The 18,848-nt window shown below is 44.6% G+C and overlaps 1 protein-coding gene across 18 annotated transcripts in view; it reads left to right on the forward strand.

Annotated features, from left to right (window-relative positions):
* The window catches only part of LOC6725292 (uncharacterized protein DDB_G0284459), a 39,450-nt gene extending 20,611 nt beyond the window's left edge, over window positions 1-18,839 (forward strand). For 5 of the 18 annotated variants that reach the window (XM_016173531.3, XM_016173536.3, XM_016173539.3 and 2 more), the window contains 9 exons: window positions 2-535; window positions 600-739; window positions 6,640-6,807; window positions 6,875-6,950; window positions 15,448-15,540; window positions 15,603-15,705; window positions 16,681-16,828; window positions 17,775-17,926; window positions 18,012-18,839. In XM_016173531.3, the coding sequence (XP_016038318.1) occupies window positions 2-535; window positions 600-739; window positions 6,640-6,807; window positions 6,875-6,950; window positions 15,448-15,540; window positions 15,603-15,705; window positions 16,681-16,828; window positions 17,775-17,926; window positions 18,012-18,135 (1,538 nt within the window). In that variant the 3' untranslated portion in view covers window positions 18,136-18,839. Of the gene's footprint in view, window position 1; window positions 536-599; window positions 740-6,639; window positions 6,808-6,874; window positions 6,951-7,126; window positions 7,225-7,761; window positions 13,230-15,447; window positions 15,541-15,602; window positions 15,706-16,680; window positions 16,829-17,774; window positions 17,927-18,011 lie in introns of those variants that run through there. The other 13 variants (XM_039297554.2, XM_016173535.3, XM_016173542.3 and 10 more) reach the window with 10 other exon arrangements.
* Window positions 18,840-18,848: the final 9 nt, after the last annotated feature.

Consider the following 18,848-nt stretch of genomic DNA (forward strand, 5'->3'; position numbering starts at 1 on the left):
GAAGTCACAGGTTATGTGATCGAGGAGCAGTTCTACTCGGATAATAAGTCGCCGCCTCGTCACGAGCGCAAGGAACTCATCTACTCAAGCAATGCGGACGAACTGGCCGCCATAAAACAGCAGCTTCAGGATGAGGACGATAGCTCACCACCGCTATTGGATGCCCGCGTGGTGCGTGAGTTCAAGAAGGTGGAGTCACAGCAATCGCTTCCCGAGGATGCCCGTTACGTGCGTCGCGGATCGGTGAAGGAGCTTAGCGAGAAGTTCATTCGCAAGGAATCCTCCTCATCCACCCATTCGACCCACTCTTCGATCGCCCAATCGCTGGTGAGGCATGAGGATGAGACCGAGGATGATAGCGAATCCAATGAGGTTTGCAGCGTGATCGAGGCACCACAGATGCGCCAGAATCAGAGTCACACCACTAGCACCACTCGATCCAGCAACACTCGATCATTCCTTAACAGCAGTGCCGATCAGCGCCAGGTGACCAGTGTGGACGATGTCCTCGAGCGCATGCGCAATGCGGATAATGGTGAGTACTCAATACACTCGCCTTTCTCTTTACAAAAGACTCATCGTAATATTGCATTTTCCAGTCGAGGAACCCGGAGATTCTAGCGAGGATCGCGAGGCCCGCGCTTTGCTCAACAAATTCCTGGGAGCCAGTGTCATTATGCAGGGCGTGGAGAGCATGTTGCCACCCACCGCCACGGGTCAGCGTCTAAATAGTCAAGGCGTAAGTAAAAAACATCACTTTTCTCAACAAAAACAAGGGGTTTTTCACTAAAATTGTCCATACCGATAAATGAGCAGCTGTTTTTTTGACAAATTATTAGTACAAACAATGTCAATCACCTTTTGGGGGATTTAGAAAAAAAAAAATTTTGGTAAATTTGAATTTTTTCATAACATCGTAAAATTTTGTAAAAAAAAAATTTAAAAAAATTTTTTTTATTGGAATGCCAATCGATTGGGAATAAAATTTCGAGCACAACGAGATATTACATTCTATGTTTAGACAAATATTCATATAGATAGGCGCTAAAGACGACTATCATTTTGTAGGGTACTGCAGTATTCCGTCTTAATTTTCACAGTTGCGAAATAAGCCTCATTTTACTACAGTTTTCCCAGAACTTGTTGCACGTTTTAGGCGCTATTTGTTGTTGCAAGTGCCATGCAAGCATAACCTAACCTCAATGATGCGCGCAAGCACGTGCACGTGTTCGTTAACTGAGCGCGTGCTCTCGCTGTCCCCAACCATCTCGCTCGCTCTCTCTCGCCTTCGGTGAGATTTGGTGTGCAACAACCGTTGCTCTTTCCCCACCTTTCACCCGTCCCGCTCGCACTTGTGGGGCTGGGGCACTTTGCGGCATGTGTGTGCCGTGTGCGTGATGCGATGTGCGAAGAGATGCGATAGATGCGCAATGCCTGGCTGGTCAGAAAGCAACAAGTACAGTGACGGACAACTGAATAGCCATTAAAACCGAATGATGAATAACCAATCAAATTCAAGTACACTAACTTGATAGTTATCTAAAGTCACTCCAATAAAAAAGAATGAATTTCTACACAGATAAACACCATAATAAACAAAAGTAGAAATGGTGATATAAACTTAAAATCCGTGGTGAATATAAGCTATATTCAATCGCTTAAAATAATTATACATTTATTAAAATAAACTGAGTGCTAAAATCGCGGCCTTTGCTGTGTAGCTGTACTAACGGGCATTAGCAGTGGCTGCGGCAGCGACGTCGACGTCTGCAGAGGCAGAAGCGCATCTCGGCATCGAGATCGAAATTGTCAGTAGAAACTCAGAGGCGGCATCGATCACTTGTGCGAAGAACCACGGGCAAAAAAGCTGAGCAGCAAAAAGAATAAAAGAGTGCCAAGCGAACCACTTGTGTTAACAAAAAAGAAAAAAAAAAATTAAAAAAAATATAGAAACGAGAAGAAAAGAGGAGTAATAATAAGCAATAGAAGCGCATAACAAAAGACAAGTTTTGTAGTTTTTTTTACTGTGCAGTTCTGTTATTATACTATCGTTATATCGTTATATGGTGAACGAACGCGAGTGTCCATATTTGGTTTAACTCTGCAACATCCCGAGAATCACGAGCAACATCAAAATAAAAGGGGCAACACAAGACCAGACCACGGCGTAAGTTTCATGTCACTTTATGGGGCAAGATGATGACGATGATGATGATGATGATGATGATGATGATGATGATGGTTATGGTGATGCTGATGATGGGGCAGAAGAGTGGGGAGTGCGGGTGTTGTGGGGGGAGAGGGCAAATGCTTTTGTCAATTATTTTTAGTGCGCATAATTTGCTGGCAAAACGAAGCATTCCTGTCACGACACCTCAAAATGCACCTGAAAGGCGACGACACCGCCACCGATCTCTACACACACAAACACACACACACACCTATTCGTATAGAGATGTATAGATATATATTTTGAAAGATCTATATCCACCGATACATATAGCTATTTATACGTGCATATATATGTATAAAAGTCTGCCGAGATACAGACACGCTCATCTTCCCAGCTATAGAGCAAATAAATAAATAAATACATTTAAAAACAGAGCGGAGAGCAGGAGGATGCATGAATGAGAGCGTCAAGCGTACGGAAAATTTCGACAAAAATAGCTCCAACGACGGGCACTATTTTTACGGACTATACGGACTATTCGGACTATGTTGGAGCATTTTTGGGCAACACAATATGGTAGGAGGAACCAGAACCAGTGGAAGGGGAGGGGAGGGGGGGGGGATCGGTGGTGCAGCAGGCATTGGGCATTGGGATGGTGCATGTGCAACGGACTCTGGCATCTGATGTTCCCGTTTCCTCCACTTGTGTGAACTAAATACCGAATCCCACTGATAAATTCCCGACAGCCGAATGCTATAGGCATTCTCCCAGATATATCCGATATACACACAGGTCAGATTCAAAGAAAAATGGCATCTATATCATCTCTCCTTGAATTGCCTATATTCCTTCAAAATCCAATCCCAACGCAGTGGTTTCAGTTGATCAGCTTCGAATGCAATTTCTTGGGATCAAAAAGCAGATTCTTCACTTTTAGCACTGCAGCCGCAGAAAATGTCCTATTTTTGTGCAATTATATTTAACTTCAAAGAATCTTTAGAATTGCAAATAGCTAATGTTTACCCAACAGATTAAAACAGCTGGGAAAGTAGTATAAAGAGTTATAAAGATTTATGTATAAGTTTTCGCTTGATCGAAATGCTATATGAACATATAGCCAAGTGTGGTACTTTGTCATGTATTTGCCACTTAATGTTAGGTTCTCCGCTATAGTGGCGTTCACTCCAGAACGTCCATTCCATGGCAAGCTCCACGGATCCACGATTCCAGCCGATCGAACTGGAACGTAGAGAAATGCCGTTGCTGTTTTTGCCATTTTCAGGTGTGCTGTGCTGTGCTGTGCTGCCCCTGTACTTAGCTGAGCGTAACATGCAGATCGGCAAATCCTCAAACGCCGCTTCAGCCTTCCCAGTTCCCCCAAATCCCCCCCAAACCCCCCAACTGCCCCAAAGTGCCCCCATTCAGCTCAGCAGCTCTGCGTTCGGTGATTAAGCATCGGCTGCTGCTGCAAGTGCTTCGAGTTGGGAAGCCGGTTTCCATTATGCCCCTATCACACTGACTCGAGAAGTGAGCTTAAGTTGGGGCAAGAAAAATTTGCAAAAAAAAAGAGGAGAAGTTCAAAATATTCTACTAGTACGAATAAAATGCTTACATAAACGTTGTTGGAAACAACAAACATGACAAGCTGTTTATATAAGAGCATAGCTGACTTTGGCAAACAAAAAATATTGTTCCAAAATCTCTCGAAGTTCCGAAAACACAAGGGATAATAACTTAAGCCCCCACGACGAACAAACAGCTGAAACATTGAAACTAAGCCCACACACACACACGAATTTCGAGAAAACATGATTCTGTCATCCCCAAAATGTATAGTATAAGTGTGTGTATTGTTTAAAGTTCATTATGCATTTTTTTTGTGCTGCAGTTGAGGTGAGTGGTGTGCATGCCGCACATCGGGCTTTGTCAAACCGTCTTAACTGCGACTCCCATCGTTCCAATCATTTTTTGTCGGCTGCTTCTTCCTGCTTTTTGCCGTTTCATAATCACTGTGTGTGCGTGTTGGCTGTTTCGCCTTTGTCTTTGCTTCGCATTTTGCATGTCAAATAATTTCTCATTTTGCCCGAGCTAAAAATACAAACAACAACACAGCCAGCAACAACAAGAAAAAAGAAAAAATCGAAAACGAAAGAAAGTCAATTTGGAAACGCAAAATGAAAATCATTATTCTTTCGCATGGGAAATGGGGTACACTATTCGTCGTCGTGTGTGATTGGCAAAGTTTTCATTTTTTTCTTTTTTCTTCGTTTTGGTAGGAGGTCAATATTGATCAGATTGTTATTAAGCACGAAAGTGCACTGAAACAAATGCGTTAATTTCAATATTTAAGTTCGAAATCGAAGCGGTTTGCTTTGCTGCACAACGATCAAAAGTAGTTTTGAAATGGTTTTGAAAAAGGTGATAATTCTATATTTAAGTGCTCCATTTTTCGGCAGTGTCTGGGTGCCGCTACAAATTGGTGGCCATCAATCAAATGGCCGTCTCTGCCCCTTTCCAACCATTCCAACATTTCAGGCAGTGTCAAAGCCGAAAAACCGAAGGCTAAAAGAAAAACGACTGTTGGCCGGCCAGCAGCACAACAACAACAACAGTCAATGGCCAAGTGCAGTTGAAAAATCAGCTAACTGGCAATGATCGCTTTGGTCAGCTGCACTCCCCACCACCCATTTCCCCCGCCGCCCATCCATCCGTTTTAATTGTTTTCTTCTTGCAATTTCCATTTTGATTTCCATGCTTGGTTTGCTACCCCTCTATTTTTGTTACGCTTTGGCGGAATTGCGCCAAATAGTTGGCAAGCCTTTGCAGTCCCCCTGAAAGCGCAAAAAAAAATAAACAACAAAAAACATTTAACAAAAAGAAGAATTATTAAAAATAAACGCAGAGTGAAAAGAATAAAATTCAAATGAAACCAAGTCAAATTAGATGAAACGCGTTGTAGATTTTGGCCCACATTTTGACAACAACAACAACAAAAGCAACAACGACGGCGGGGAGGGGAGGCGGGAATTGTAAAAATGTTTGGCAATTAATTCTTGGTTTGATTGTTGTTGCTGTCGTTGTTGGTCTCGTACACTTTGTTTATAAAACAACACAAATATTATATAAAGTTTAACCCAAAAGAGCTGGTGGCAGGGGAGCAGGGGGAAGGGGAACGAATATGGGAGACGAAAATATGAGGAACTTTTCCTGAAAATAGTCGGCTCGCCCGTTAGAAATGTGTGTGTGCTTAAATAATTTATAATTATAAATAGCAACGCGTGTTGCAAGAGGAAGAGCGGGGGCGTTTTTCGAACATGTTGGAAGTCAGTTTTTGAAAACGAAAATTTCCCATGCCGCTGACCAAATTTGGTCAAATTGATATAAACAACTACATATTTCATTCTGCCAAAGAGTGAGAGAAACAGTATATGGCAAACGGAGAGCAATGTTTTATTATTTGGCTATTTGCGTTGTTTTTCATCTTCGCTGTGCTTTTTTTTGTTTTCATCATCAAAAATTGCAGGCTGGCCAACGCGGCGTATACTTAATTGCACTCAATATATCTATAAAGGCATTTACTACACACATATGTATGTGCATCAATATTTGCCATCAATTCAGGGGTCTATAAACGCTTTTAGCTGATTTATCTGATGTGCTGTTCGCCAGCACAAAGAGAAATTTTATTGCCAGATTTTCTTTTTGGGGGCAATTAAAATGAATTTTCGCCATAAATTCGCTGATAACATTTTTATTTTGATGTCGTTCAATATCAATGAACTCTTGAGGGGAACGGCTTAAATGTGGCCGAGATTTTCAATGCTTTTCAGAGCAAAGAAGTCGAAATGCTTCGCAAATTCATTTCCATATATAATCAAACCTCTTAAAGTAATAATTAAATGAAAAAAAAACAAATTAATTTAAATAAATTATTAGTCAATTAATTTATAGTACTTTTTAAAAACAAAGAAGCTACATTCGCCTTTGTTGTGGCTTTACCTTTGGTCAACGTGTCGTATGCGCACTTTGTATATCGTATACTTGGGCATATTACGCATACGACAGGTATGCAATGACATTGATCAACTGCTGGCGGAAGCTGCAGGGGGTATCGTGGCAAGCAAATGCACTCGAAATCACGGCTAAGGACACAGTGTACTGACAAATTGATCTTGCGGTTTTCTGCCTTATCACGGCCATCGATCGAGGGAGATGCCACCAACACCAATTTCTGTTGGCAACTCTTGGCAAGTGAATAATTGCGCTGGCTGGCGTGGATTCTGTGGCCGGCGAATGTGCTCATCGTGCTTTATTTAGCCAGGTCCAAACAGCTGGCGTTTGTTTCTCACCCACACACGAAAATCAAATGAAATTTTCCGGTTGATAAACAAAAAGAAAAACAACAAGAAACGGAAAAGAATTGAACGCTTGCTGATCTCGACCAAATCTTCTGCTCTCGCTTTTAGGTGAAGACCACGCGGATAACCAACACCTACAGCAAGTCCGGCAATAGCACCAGCACCACCAATAACACCAGCAACACCACCAACAAGGTCAGCAGCTCCTCAGCACCAGTTACACGTACAACTTGTGACATCGAGGAGATTTGGGACGAGCAAGTGCTCAAGCAATTGGTGAGTAGTACCCCGAAATCAGTTGTCCAACGATGAACTAACATTTATCCTCGAACGCCGCTTGCAGCTGGAACAGGCGTCCACCTACGAGGAGCGTCGCAAGATCCGTGCACGTCTACGCGAACTTATGGCGGAACGCGAAGGTGAGTGCCTCTATAATTTCCACAACTCCGTAATGTTCCCCAACCGAAATAAAAAGCCAGCGGATTAGCTCAACACCTCTTCAACAGCGGAGACGACCAAGATCTCCACATGGAAACGCAGTGATATCGAGGCAGACCCGTCTCTATATATTGTGTTCTGTATCTGTATCTTGTAGATAATGCGCACAGCAACTAGCTAGGCAGGAAATTCGAAGTCGGTAGGATCAAAGTTAAGCCGTTTATCCGATTTTCCTCGGTTATCATTAGTCTTCAGGTACTGAACCACCCAGCGTTTTGATGTTGGTCATGTCCATTGCTCCTCCCCAGTCGATGAACATTTATCGTCTCCTCGGCGCGTTGCACACATCGTTATCGTTAAAGTGCTATCGTTACTTTGTTGTACTATCTATCGTTCAATGTTGTCGTCGTTCAGTGAAAGTCTCACGTCGAAGACCCACATAAAATTGGAATCGATCCATTGTACGCCAAAAACAAGTCACCGATACACCAATTCTGTAATCGTTTATTTGATCGATTTGTATCGATGCTTGGAAGATTGAATACGACCGAATGGTGAATACGTTTAGTATCCTAAAGCAGTTGCAACTCTTGCGATTTAACTGTTTTAGATTCTCTTGAATATTCCACCATTTTGAAATATTCAATTAACTGAGCAGGTTTTGTTTCCCACTCCAGTTTTTTTTCTTGCTTGATTGCGTTCTCGTTGCGAATCTTAAGCATTTCCACCACTTTTTCTATCTTTCTATCTATCTCTCCTTTATCTCTTAACTTTCTTCGCTGCGGCGAGCAGAGCAAAAGAATATAAAGCAGGCGCCGAAGGAGGAAAAGGAAGAGGAGGAAAGCAGCGCCAGCGAGTATGAGGAGATCATCGAGGAGGTGACCGACTACAGTGACGAGGAGGAGGAAGTTCCGCCCATAAAGGAGGAGCCTAAGAAAGAGGTCACCAAAAAGGAGGTGACCAAAAAAGAGGTCACCAAACAACAAGAGGAAATCCAACAGAAAGCGGTGAAAAAGGTGGAAAAGACGGAGACCAAGACTAGCCAAGCCACCGAAAGTGTTAGCAAAAAGTTGGCCAAAGTTGAGCTCGCCAGTAGCAGCAGCTCCTCGACCACAGACGGTGTTCAGGTTCAGGGTGAGTCCCTGCCAACAAAAGCCACGAAAACAGGAGCCGCAGGAGCAGCAGGACCAGTCAGCAGCAGTAGCATAGGTAGTAGGAAATCCAGTAGTCTTAGCAGTAGCCAGGTTAGCACAGTGGTTAGGGCCAGGGATAAAGCCAAGCCGGAAATGATGCCAGTCGCAGGAACGGGCTCGGGATCCGAGTCTGTGCCGGGTTCTGGAGCACCCAACACAGGCAGCCGCTTGAGCGTGCCCTCGAAAGAGGATTCCGGCACGGAAAGCGGCGAGGATTTGCGTTTGCTGGCCGCGGGATTGCGTGACACCTTGCAACAGCAGAGTGGTAGCGATGCCAGCGAAGCGAATCGCAGCCTGGTTGAAGAAGTGACCGATGCCCTCAGCCGCCTGGAGAGCAGCCTTAAACAAGGCAAGGAGCTAGCCGTTGATGGGGGTCAACGGCAGGCTCTGCTCGGCCTGGTGGCCCGCCTCCAGAGTGGACTCAGTGCGCCCGAAAAGTTGGCCGAGGATCGAAAGCCTGGCGAAAGTCAAAAGGAAGCCGAAGCCGGTAGTCCGGAACCGGATGGGGATAGTCGGCAATCTCGATTCGCAAAACGTCGACAGCGTAACAGTAGGCACACAGTTGGTGTCAGTCGAGAGGAACTTGCCGACGCCCGGCGGTACATGGAGGATATGTTGATCCTGGAGGGCAAGGACTTTGCGCTGAGCAAAACACCGAGCTCGAGTGCAGTGCCAGTTCAACTCTACCGTCCCAATCAGTTTGTGGCACAGCCACAACAACCGCAGTCCGTCAATAATCAGCCCAATGCGACGCAGGCACTTCCCACCCAGAATCAATCGCAACTAAGACCCAATACCACCAACAGACGGCCACTTTCCGGTGATTATGCCGTCAGCTTTGCCAGCTACGAGGCGAATCAGAATTCACAGAACTCTAGTCCCGAGGGCAATGGAAACTCCGCCAGCAATTCGCAATCCAATTCGAATTCCAGCTCGAATTCCAGTCGATTTGGTGGCGGGAAGAAGCACCTAATGAAGCGAGCCAACACCATCGATATACCCAAGGCGAAGGCCAAGTACATGGCGGACTGTGATTCCGATTCGGATCTGGAAGATGATCACGGTCCACATTTGGGTCTGAAGCGGGCGGTGCAGGTGAGTGTCAAGCGCCGCGTTCACAATGCAGTGCCACCGTTTGAGCCAAAAACTGAGAACGATCACAAGTTCCTGGCCTTTATCAACAAGCAAAGTCATCAGACTGGTTTGGGTTGGAGCGGTGGTGGTGGCAGAAGTGTCTCGAATTGGACCCACAAGTTTGGTAACATCAAGCACACCTTTGAGACAGGAGCTGCGGCCACGGTGACCAAGGGCAAGCCACCACCAGTGCCTGGTCATGTGCCGGGTTGGGCAAAGCAAGAGCAGCTGCATCATCAGCAATTGCAGCGAGAGCAAATGCAGCGTGAGCAGATGCAACGTGAGCAGTATCAAAGGGAGCAGAGGCAGCGAGAGCAGAGGGAGTTGCGAGATCAACTTCAAAGGGAACAATATCAGCGGGAGCAGAGCCAGCGAGATCAGAACCAACGGGAGCTTTCCAAACGAGAACAATTCCAGCGCGAGCAGCTCCAACGTGAGCAACTCCAACGCGAGCAGTTGCAACGAGAGAAACTGCAGCGCGAACAACTCCAACGAGAGCAACTCCAGCGGGAACAACTACAAAGAGAGCAGCTCCAGAGAGAGCAGCTGCAACGAGAACAACTCCAGCGAGAGCAACTGCAGCGCGATCAATTGCAGCTGCAACAGCAACAGCAAGCTGCTGCCGCCGTTCAAATTGAGCGGCAACGTCGCCAGGAATTGGAAAGACAGTTGCGGCTCGAGCAGGAGGCACGCTTCGAACGTGAGGAACGCACTCGTTTGGAGCGCGAATACTACGAACAGCAATTGCAGCGACAACAGGTCGAAAGGCAGCAGCAATTGGACAGGCAACGCCAACAACAGGAGCAGCTGGAGCGACAGAGGCGACAGGAGATGGAACTACGTCTCCAGCAACAGCGGGAACAGGCTGCCCAAGTCAATAACTTTATACACGCACCCCAGTCTGTCTTTCGACCCATCGAAAACGAAACGCAACCGCAACCGGGTATTTACAAGCCCATAGCTCAAAAATCTCAGCCCAATCCAGCCGTTTGGAAACCACCAACGCAGCAATCGCAACCACCACAGCAATCGCAGCAACATTTGCAGGCAAGATCGGCTACTACATATAGCAATACCCCCTCGCCATCCTCAACAGCCACCTCACCCATCGGATTGCCCTGGGTGGCCAAACCCAAGGTGGACAATAGTGATTTTCGACGCAAAGCGCACCACTTTGAAGAGAGGTCCTTGAGGGATAACATCGAACAACAGCAACAGCCAACGTATCCCAATGGCAACAATGGTTATCTGCAGCGTCACAATTCCCTGCGCTCGAAAGCACCGGCATTGAGTGAGTTTAAGAAGAGGCCATCCCTGCCGAATGCCATGGACCCGGGAACAGCTGCACCACCGCGACAAGCGGTGTATCAAGCACCACCGCCACCCACGAATATCTCATTTACGTACGCCGATTTCCCGCCAGTGCGACGTCCACAAGGTGCTAGTGCTCACAACTACAGGAGTCAACCTTGCCTAACAAGTGCTGTGGATCAAGCCGAGGCATTGACCAACCCCCTGGGTGCACCTCTAGTGCTCACAAGCTCAAATCCCACTTATCTGCCACCACCTGGAAGCAGAAGATTCGACTACATCAGCAGTCCAGTCGATGTGGATGTGGATAGTCCACCCAATAGTCCCACGAGCTTCATGACCATGCCCAATCCCACTTTGATGACGGACAATACGGACGATGATCTCGATCTGGATTCGGATAACAATATGCTGGAGTACCGGGCCGAAACAAAGGTGATGCGAAAGCCACGCAGCCAAACGGCAGTCAGGGTGGCGGACAGAAGAAACGCTCACATGAGTGACGATGAGGTCTATGGAAAGAACTCAAGGGCAGCCAAGTCCTTGCTGTACACGATGAAGCAGCTTGGAGGCGGTCCTGGCAATGCCTCAGTTGGCAATAGCAGTCAAAGGAGGCAACCACTAACGGCTCCAAGTTCGCCAAAATCAGGTTGCCTTTCGCCCGATGGCCGGCAGTATCAGGCGCCGCTGGTTGAACCCCTCTTCCCGCAACTGAGCACCTTTGAGCCCAAACGACAGCCGCAGTTCGCGAATTCGCCCATGTCAACGCCGCCGGCTGTGAGCATGCCCTCGATAAACTATCAAGCAAATCCCACGTACACACCACCCAGAAGCAATCAGAGTACCAACTCCTATTTGGGTGAGACCAACACCTCCTATGTGGTCACCTATCCCTTGGACGATTCCGGTGATGAACCCGAACCGGAATCGATGGCCACATCCGTGAGCCAGCGATTGCGTCGCACTTCGGAACACTCGAATGCCAGCTCCTCGCTGTCGTTGGGCAGCACCAGTTGGACAGCGAATCCGGTGCATAACACAGTTCCCAGTGTACCGCTGGGTTCCTCCATGGGTCCTCCAGTGGATCGCAGCACTAAGCCACAAGTTAGTCAGCCTCAGCAGGTTGCTCAGAAGCAACAGCCGGTTACTCAGCAGTTACCAAAGCAATTACCACAACAGATTCCCCAACAGTTGCCAAAGCAGTTAGCCCAGCAAATTCCACAACAGTTACCTCAACAATTGCCGCAACAGCTACCAAAACAGTTGCCTCAGCAGATCCCTCCACAATTGCCCAACCAATTACCACAGCAGATCCCGCAGCCACAGTTACCTCAACAACTGACCAACAATCTGCCCAGACATGCACCGAAGCTGAGTTCGCGTAGTCATACCATCCAGGGAGACTCCGGCTACGAGAATCGTCCTCTGCAGAATCGCGTAATGTCCCAGCAAACCCTTAACTCCAGCATTATTACCAGCAACAACCACACCACCGTTCAGAAACAGCAAAAGGAGCAGCACATCAACGAGTTGCGCCGCAAGAGTTTGGGCAACGTCCTGGAGAGCAGTCAAAGGAGCACGTACTTCGAGCAGGAGTACAAGTCTTCGGCACCACCCGATACGCCGGACATAGTGAAATCATCGCTGCCCAAGGAGGATGCACCACTACTGAAGAAATTTGGGCCACCGCAGCGTCATCACTACATGCCCAATTCGTACCAGAGTCCGCAACTGAATAAGCAGGGCAATAGCAGTAGCACCACCACCAGCAGTACCACAGTAAGGAGCACCACCGTGGTGCAACAGCAACACCAGCAGCAGCAGCATCAGCAAATCAAGCCGAGTATTGTGGAAACCCCGGCGACACCACAGCCACAAGTTCCGCCCGAAGACGAGATACCCCACAACATAGTGTTCAACAACGTGAGCGCCTTTACATCGATGAGCAGGCGAAATCACGAGGAGGACTCTCACCAGGGTACGCAATCGGGTTCCAGGGTGAACCGATTGAGCAAGTGCGATTCGTGGAACCAAATCTGCCAGCTGCAACAGACGGCGGGTCCAAGTCCGGCCAAGTACAACCAGCCCGGTTCTCCCGGCGAACTGAGACGCACCAAATCCGGACACTCACTCGCCGTGCCCAAGCTCTACGAAGCGGGCATTGATAAGGCCCAGGTCAGCGAGAAACAGCGAACGGTGGCTGCCTACTTCTCCGGCCAAAAGTCACCGACTGGCGGCCAAGTGGAGGAGTTACGAACATCGATGACGACGTCGACCTCAAGCCGAAAATCGGCCATTAATCGCACGAAAACGAGTGAAAAACTTTCGGCGGCAGCTCGAAAATCATTGAGTTCGCTGACCACCACATCGAATGGTAACGTTTCCACCGCCGGTTTGGGCATGGTGGTGCGTGGTGGTGGCGGTGGTGGTGCACTCAGTCGCAGTGCCACCATGCCGCACATCGCGAATCTCAATCTGCTGGACGAGAGCAATGTGGAGGATGCCTTCGAGCAGCTAATGATGGGTGCCTAAAATACCATTCAAATAATCAAGAAATAACAAACAGTCCAGCCAACCACTCAACCACTCAAGCCAACAATTTAACCCACCCAAAAGAAAATATATGAAAGAACAATCGCATTGAGGCATTCCAGTTCGAAACTGGATGAGAACATGATAAAAATAATCTCAATAATCTATAATAAACAAGAAACAAAATGAATTATGAAGATATACGAAATCGAAATCGAAAAATCGACATCGAAACGGAATGATAACTGTAACTTGTAACGGCAACTGTACTGATTAATGTTTACTGATTTACTCAAGCGCTACTGTTGAGCCTAGGATTAGCTTTGTTTTAGTCAAACCCACCACCCAGAACCCCCACCCACTTCTCCCCTGTTCGAATCGAGCTAGTGACGAAGCAGTTAGAAAATCGCAGTTGGCTATAAAGAGACAGCTTTTGAAAATTGAGGGACCACAGGCGGTTTCTTACTTTTTTTTTGTTCAATTCAATTTTCAAAACACTTAACTCACAAACACGCTCCAATCGCGACAATAAAGAGATTAAATACAAATTCAAATGAAAATGTTTGCTGCACTGCGTCCCAATGAAGCCCCAAACAACAACAACAACAATAAGCAACAATAGCAACAAAAGCAACAACTTGATCAATATTCCGAGATTTGTGAGTTGATAACGAAAGAAATATCAGATGTACAGAATGCTAGCCCCCCATTATCCTGTTTTTGCCAGCGCCCCTGCCCCGCCTTGTACTACCAACAAAAAAACAAAGATAATAAGTTTATAAAATATTGCTATACCGCCCAGCAGCAGCCTAACAGCATAAAAACCACACACATCATACGAAAACATACAGTTGTTACGAAAAATATTAGTATTATTAGTATAACTTCGAAATTCGAAAAGGAAAAACTTACAAAAATAGTGAAAATATTTATACATGGAATTTTTATTTACCTACTGATGTCCTACCTCTTATTTATACTTTAAACAAATTTCTTTAGTTATTTAATGCTATTTATTGTCGGACAACTGTATGCTTCGTATGTGTGTGTGTTTTTCTTGTACATATTTGTTTTGCCTGAAAGTTTTTATTCAGCCAAGTGTGGAAATGTAAAAATGCGTCGATTTTTAGCGCTTATTCCCCAATTTACTCCCCCGTTACGTTGCGTTACGTTACGTTCTGTTACGTTCTGTTACGTTTTGCTCGTTCGTTAGTTGGCTGATTGATTTGATTGATTGATTGATTGATTGACTGGTTGATTGGTTGGTTGGTTGGTCCAGCAAGGATTCGAATAAAGCATAAACAAAAATTGAAAAAGAAAACGGAAGCGGCAAAAAGAAACCCCCATGTTGTCCCTCCCTTTTTAATCGACTGTTTCTCTCTCTGTCGTCCTTTTGTACATATGTATTTATCTTATTTCTTTTTTTTTTGTTAACACCCCAGTAAACACAGATGAGATGAGGAAACAGTGTTTTTCGTTGAATTTAATGATCAGTTCTTTTTTTTTTGTCTACACATATATTTTGTCGATCTGCTGATCTGCTCCTGTTCCCTGTCCCTCGATTTAAAGCATGCCGTTCATTGATTTTTAGCTCTAATTGTAAATACTTTTTGTGCATGAGTTTTTTTACATTCATAACTACACAGATGCAAAATGTGCGCAGTTTTAAGCGCACAAATGAACATAAAATTGAGCTTAAATGGCAAATTATGTATGTATTTGCATTCAAATTGTAAATACTTTGAGCTCGAAACATTTGATTTTTCTCTGTGTATTGAAAAACCAAGTACATGAATACACCCATGGACAGCAGAAGCAATACCACCACCACCACCACCACCGCCGCCACAGTCATGTCCACACCATTAGCGACGATTTCTGAATGTTGTAGCGCGTTTTCCTTTCGTTGGGAATACCAAACCGCAGACACTGGGAAAAAAATGATGCCCGTTTGTGTGTGCGGCAGCTTAAACATTGCCAATTTGTTTTTGACTTTTTGTGTGTAGTAGCTGATATCATATAACCAAAGAAAACAAACATATTTTTGTGCTGTTTTTCGAACCGTTGCCGTAGTGTGTAATTTTGTTGCTTGCCCAGAGATACAAAACACATGTAGTTTTTCAATAACCCAATAGAATTGTTGATTACCTGATTGATATTTTTTTGTGTAATTGATTTTGTGCATGCCCCAAAACTAATCAATGTAATTTGTTTGCTTCTCTTTTTTCTTCCACCCGCTGCAAAAAAAAAAAATGAAAAAAAAAACGAAAAACCAAAACCGCATCCCTAAAAAACTCTATTCACACAGCAGCCCAGCACAAGAGCTCCTCGTCCAGCGAACAGCGAACGGAAACCAAGTCCAAGGATGGCGGCGCCACTGTGACCACAACGACAACAAAGGGTGAGTTCAATGGATGCGGCATCTAAGACACGGATTGACCAGGATACCTTCCATTTCCGCAGTTACCACACGCACTGTCAGCGGAAGTGCTGCCTCCAAAAACATCTCACCCTTGGCTAAATTCAAGCAGCTGGACAAACAGGCTGCCGCCCAGCAGGCGCAAAAGTAAGTCATTCACCCAGCTCCCCCACCGATTATTCGGATTATTCCATATATACATACATATATCGACACACATGTGGTAGCGAGGGCATGAATACTATACACACGAATCAACATTTGTGCAGGTCACTCATTCGTTTAGAAAGTTAATGGAGAAGCAAGCAGTGCAAGCAGTTCAACAAGTTAGCACCTATATAGACCTATAGGTCTTATTGAAATCTATTCAAATCACATTGCTTCTCCTAAATTTTCTTGTACTCACTCAATTAATTCAATTGGTTATCGGAGGACATCGCACACTCACACAATCAAAGGATACAAAACAAGCACAATCCTCACCGCCTCCTAACACACACATATACATATACGATTTCTGGTGTTGGTTCTCTATGGAAGTGTGTCGTAGTATTGTCTATCCCCACCAGAACATAAAAAAACATAAAATTTATAAGAAAAGATTTAGGAAGAGGAAAAGTGATTTCGCTTTTGTACATAGACCAACCAACTGTATTCCTGTTTTTTGGTTAGCCTTTGGAAACTGGACTTGATCTACCCTCCCTTACTGCTCTCCCGACTATCTCTATTACTTTATGTTTTTCGTTTTTGTTTCGGCAATCGAATAATGCCACAAAAAAAACCCAAAACCAAATCCAAAAGTATCCGTTTTCAGAAAACCAAAAACATCGCGTTAGTTGTTCCATTGCCAAGTATTTTTGGTATTCCAATAATTGTTGTTGTTGTTTCTTGCTAACACAAAGAATATATATATATGAATACACACATACACATGTACACAAAAATACAGAGAAAAAAACCAAGAACACTTAACACATCCGAACTAAAAAATCAAACAATGAACACACGAAACAAATAAATTTGCAAACAAATCAGAAATTAAGAACAACATGAAGATGAACCGATTTTGTGTGAGTTTCGCTAAACCGTCTGCAATCCTCCAACCTTGACTCATTTGTTCAGATCATCTCCAACAACAAGCACACCCACGACCCCCGGCGGTTCGGCACAACCGTTGTTCAAATTTACCGATCCGGCATTAAATGCGCGCGCCGCCACTGTCAAGGATCAACTTCTGCAGTGGTGTAAGCATAAAACGCAGGAATATGAGGTATCCAAAACCTAAACCAATCCAAAAAAAAAAAACCTAAGACCAAGCAAGCCCTAAAAGTTTAAATGAAATGCCGAAGCCACAGCCAATTTTTGTTGCCCTTGCCATTCTTTGTTAATTATTTATAGCAGCTGAGGTCAAAATTGTGCTGTAAAAGTGACGAAATATTTGAAAGAAATTAATACAAAAAATACACAAAAATTTTGTTTTCTTAAAAGACTTTTAATGTTATCGTTTTTAACGTTGCTATTGATCGAATTTTTAGCCATATCGATGTAATTTTGACCTCAACAGCCAGAAAGCCTAGTTTATAGCATCTTTTCTTTAGTTATGCCGTTCGTTTTGATGATATTATTTTAGTTTTGCCATATTTAACAAGCAATCTAACGACAAAACCAAGAACAATCCAAGCAACAAACAAAATAAACAAAAGCAAAAACATCTAACAGCGCCTAACTTTGGCTGAGCCTGAAAGCTTTCTTCAAAACTCATACACACAGACACACACACACACACACACACACACACACACACACACACACACTCGCACACGAACACAACGCACGAAAATGATGTAGGAAATAGAAGGACGATTGTCATTTCCGTTTCCGTGCTAACGCTTTTTGCTGCCGATATTTATCGATCACCGCTTACCGTTCTTCTTTGGCCACTTCGCTTAATCGCTAGAGTTATCGCCGCTGTTGTTGTTATTGTTTCGATTTAGCTGATCCTAGTCTTACCCACTTACCAGCTGCTTAGTAAGTCTTAGTTAGTAACGGAGGCTGGAATCTCAAACTAAATGCTTTTTGCTTTTGCTCAAGGGCCATAATAATAAAAAATGAATATCAAGTATCAATCAACCATCTCAAAAAGAATGCGCTCGCTTATTACCGACCCCAACCGATCTTATCGTTGAGTACACAACTGTATGTGTGTTGTTTCGCAGAACGTCCAAATAAACAACTTTAGCTCGAGCTGGTCAGACGGCCTGGCCTTTTGTGCGCTGATACACCATTTCTTGCCAGATGCATTTGATTACACCACACTAACCAAGCAGACGCGACGACACAACTTCGAGCTGGCCTTCAGCGTTGCTGAGTAAGTATACGCACCGTGGGATGCGCCCACATGTATGCTATATATATATGTTATTTCTTTGCTAACATTCCTGAACAACTTGCAGTGAGAAGGCTGGCATTGCACCACTGCTGGATGTGGAGGACATGGTGGAGATGAGTCGTCCTGACTGGAAGTGCGTATTTGTCTACGTGCAGAGCATATATCGCCGATTCCGGAATTGTCAGTGAGTAGAATTAGAGCAACCATCGAAATCAGCGGCAGCGGAAGCAGCAGCAGCAGCACAGTCCAAATCCAGATCCAAATCCAAGTCAACTTAACGGCAACAGCAGAAACTCATTAAATTTTAAGCATACACCATATATGTACACATCCCCTTTGGCATTTTGTGTTTAGACACACCCCATGAATACCCCATAAACCATTTGAATTCATGATAATCTATAATAATCCTACGCCTATGTGGCAGCCACTCAAGAATCCGTCATCCTGCGAATATCTAATTGTATAATCGGCATTATATGTATTGTATATTCTTCAACTGAAGCGCAAATGGCTCGTCGAACGTGAACAGCCGACTCTTTGTACGTTTTTTTGTGTTTGTTTTACCCCTTTTTTACTATTATATTACGATTACGCATTATTATTTGTTATTATCGAACTTGAAGCAGAATCTATGCAAATAATTGTTGAATTATATATTTTTTTTGTCATAATTTTAATTGCGGAGAGAGAAGATGCAGAGCAGTTACTAACCCCTGTCCGGCGGTCATCGACAATGGATTTAGTCCCGATGCCGTCGCTCACATTGATGAACTACTGTAATAATACACATATATTCTATGTACGTACGTGTAACGAGAACGAAACATTTACTAACCGATGCCAATGAAATGGCCGCAAAGAAATAAAAAAAAAAAAAAATGAAACCCAAGCAAAGTGT

Source organism: Drosophila simulans, chromosome X, assembly GCF_016746395.2.
Source record: "Drosophila simulans strain w501 chromosome X, Prin_Dsim_3.1, whole genome shotgun sequence".
In the NCBI taxonomy this organism is placed as follows: Eukaryota; Metazoa; Arthropoda; class Insecta; order Diptera; family Drosophilidae; genus Drosophila; species Drosophila simulans.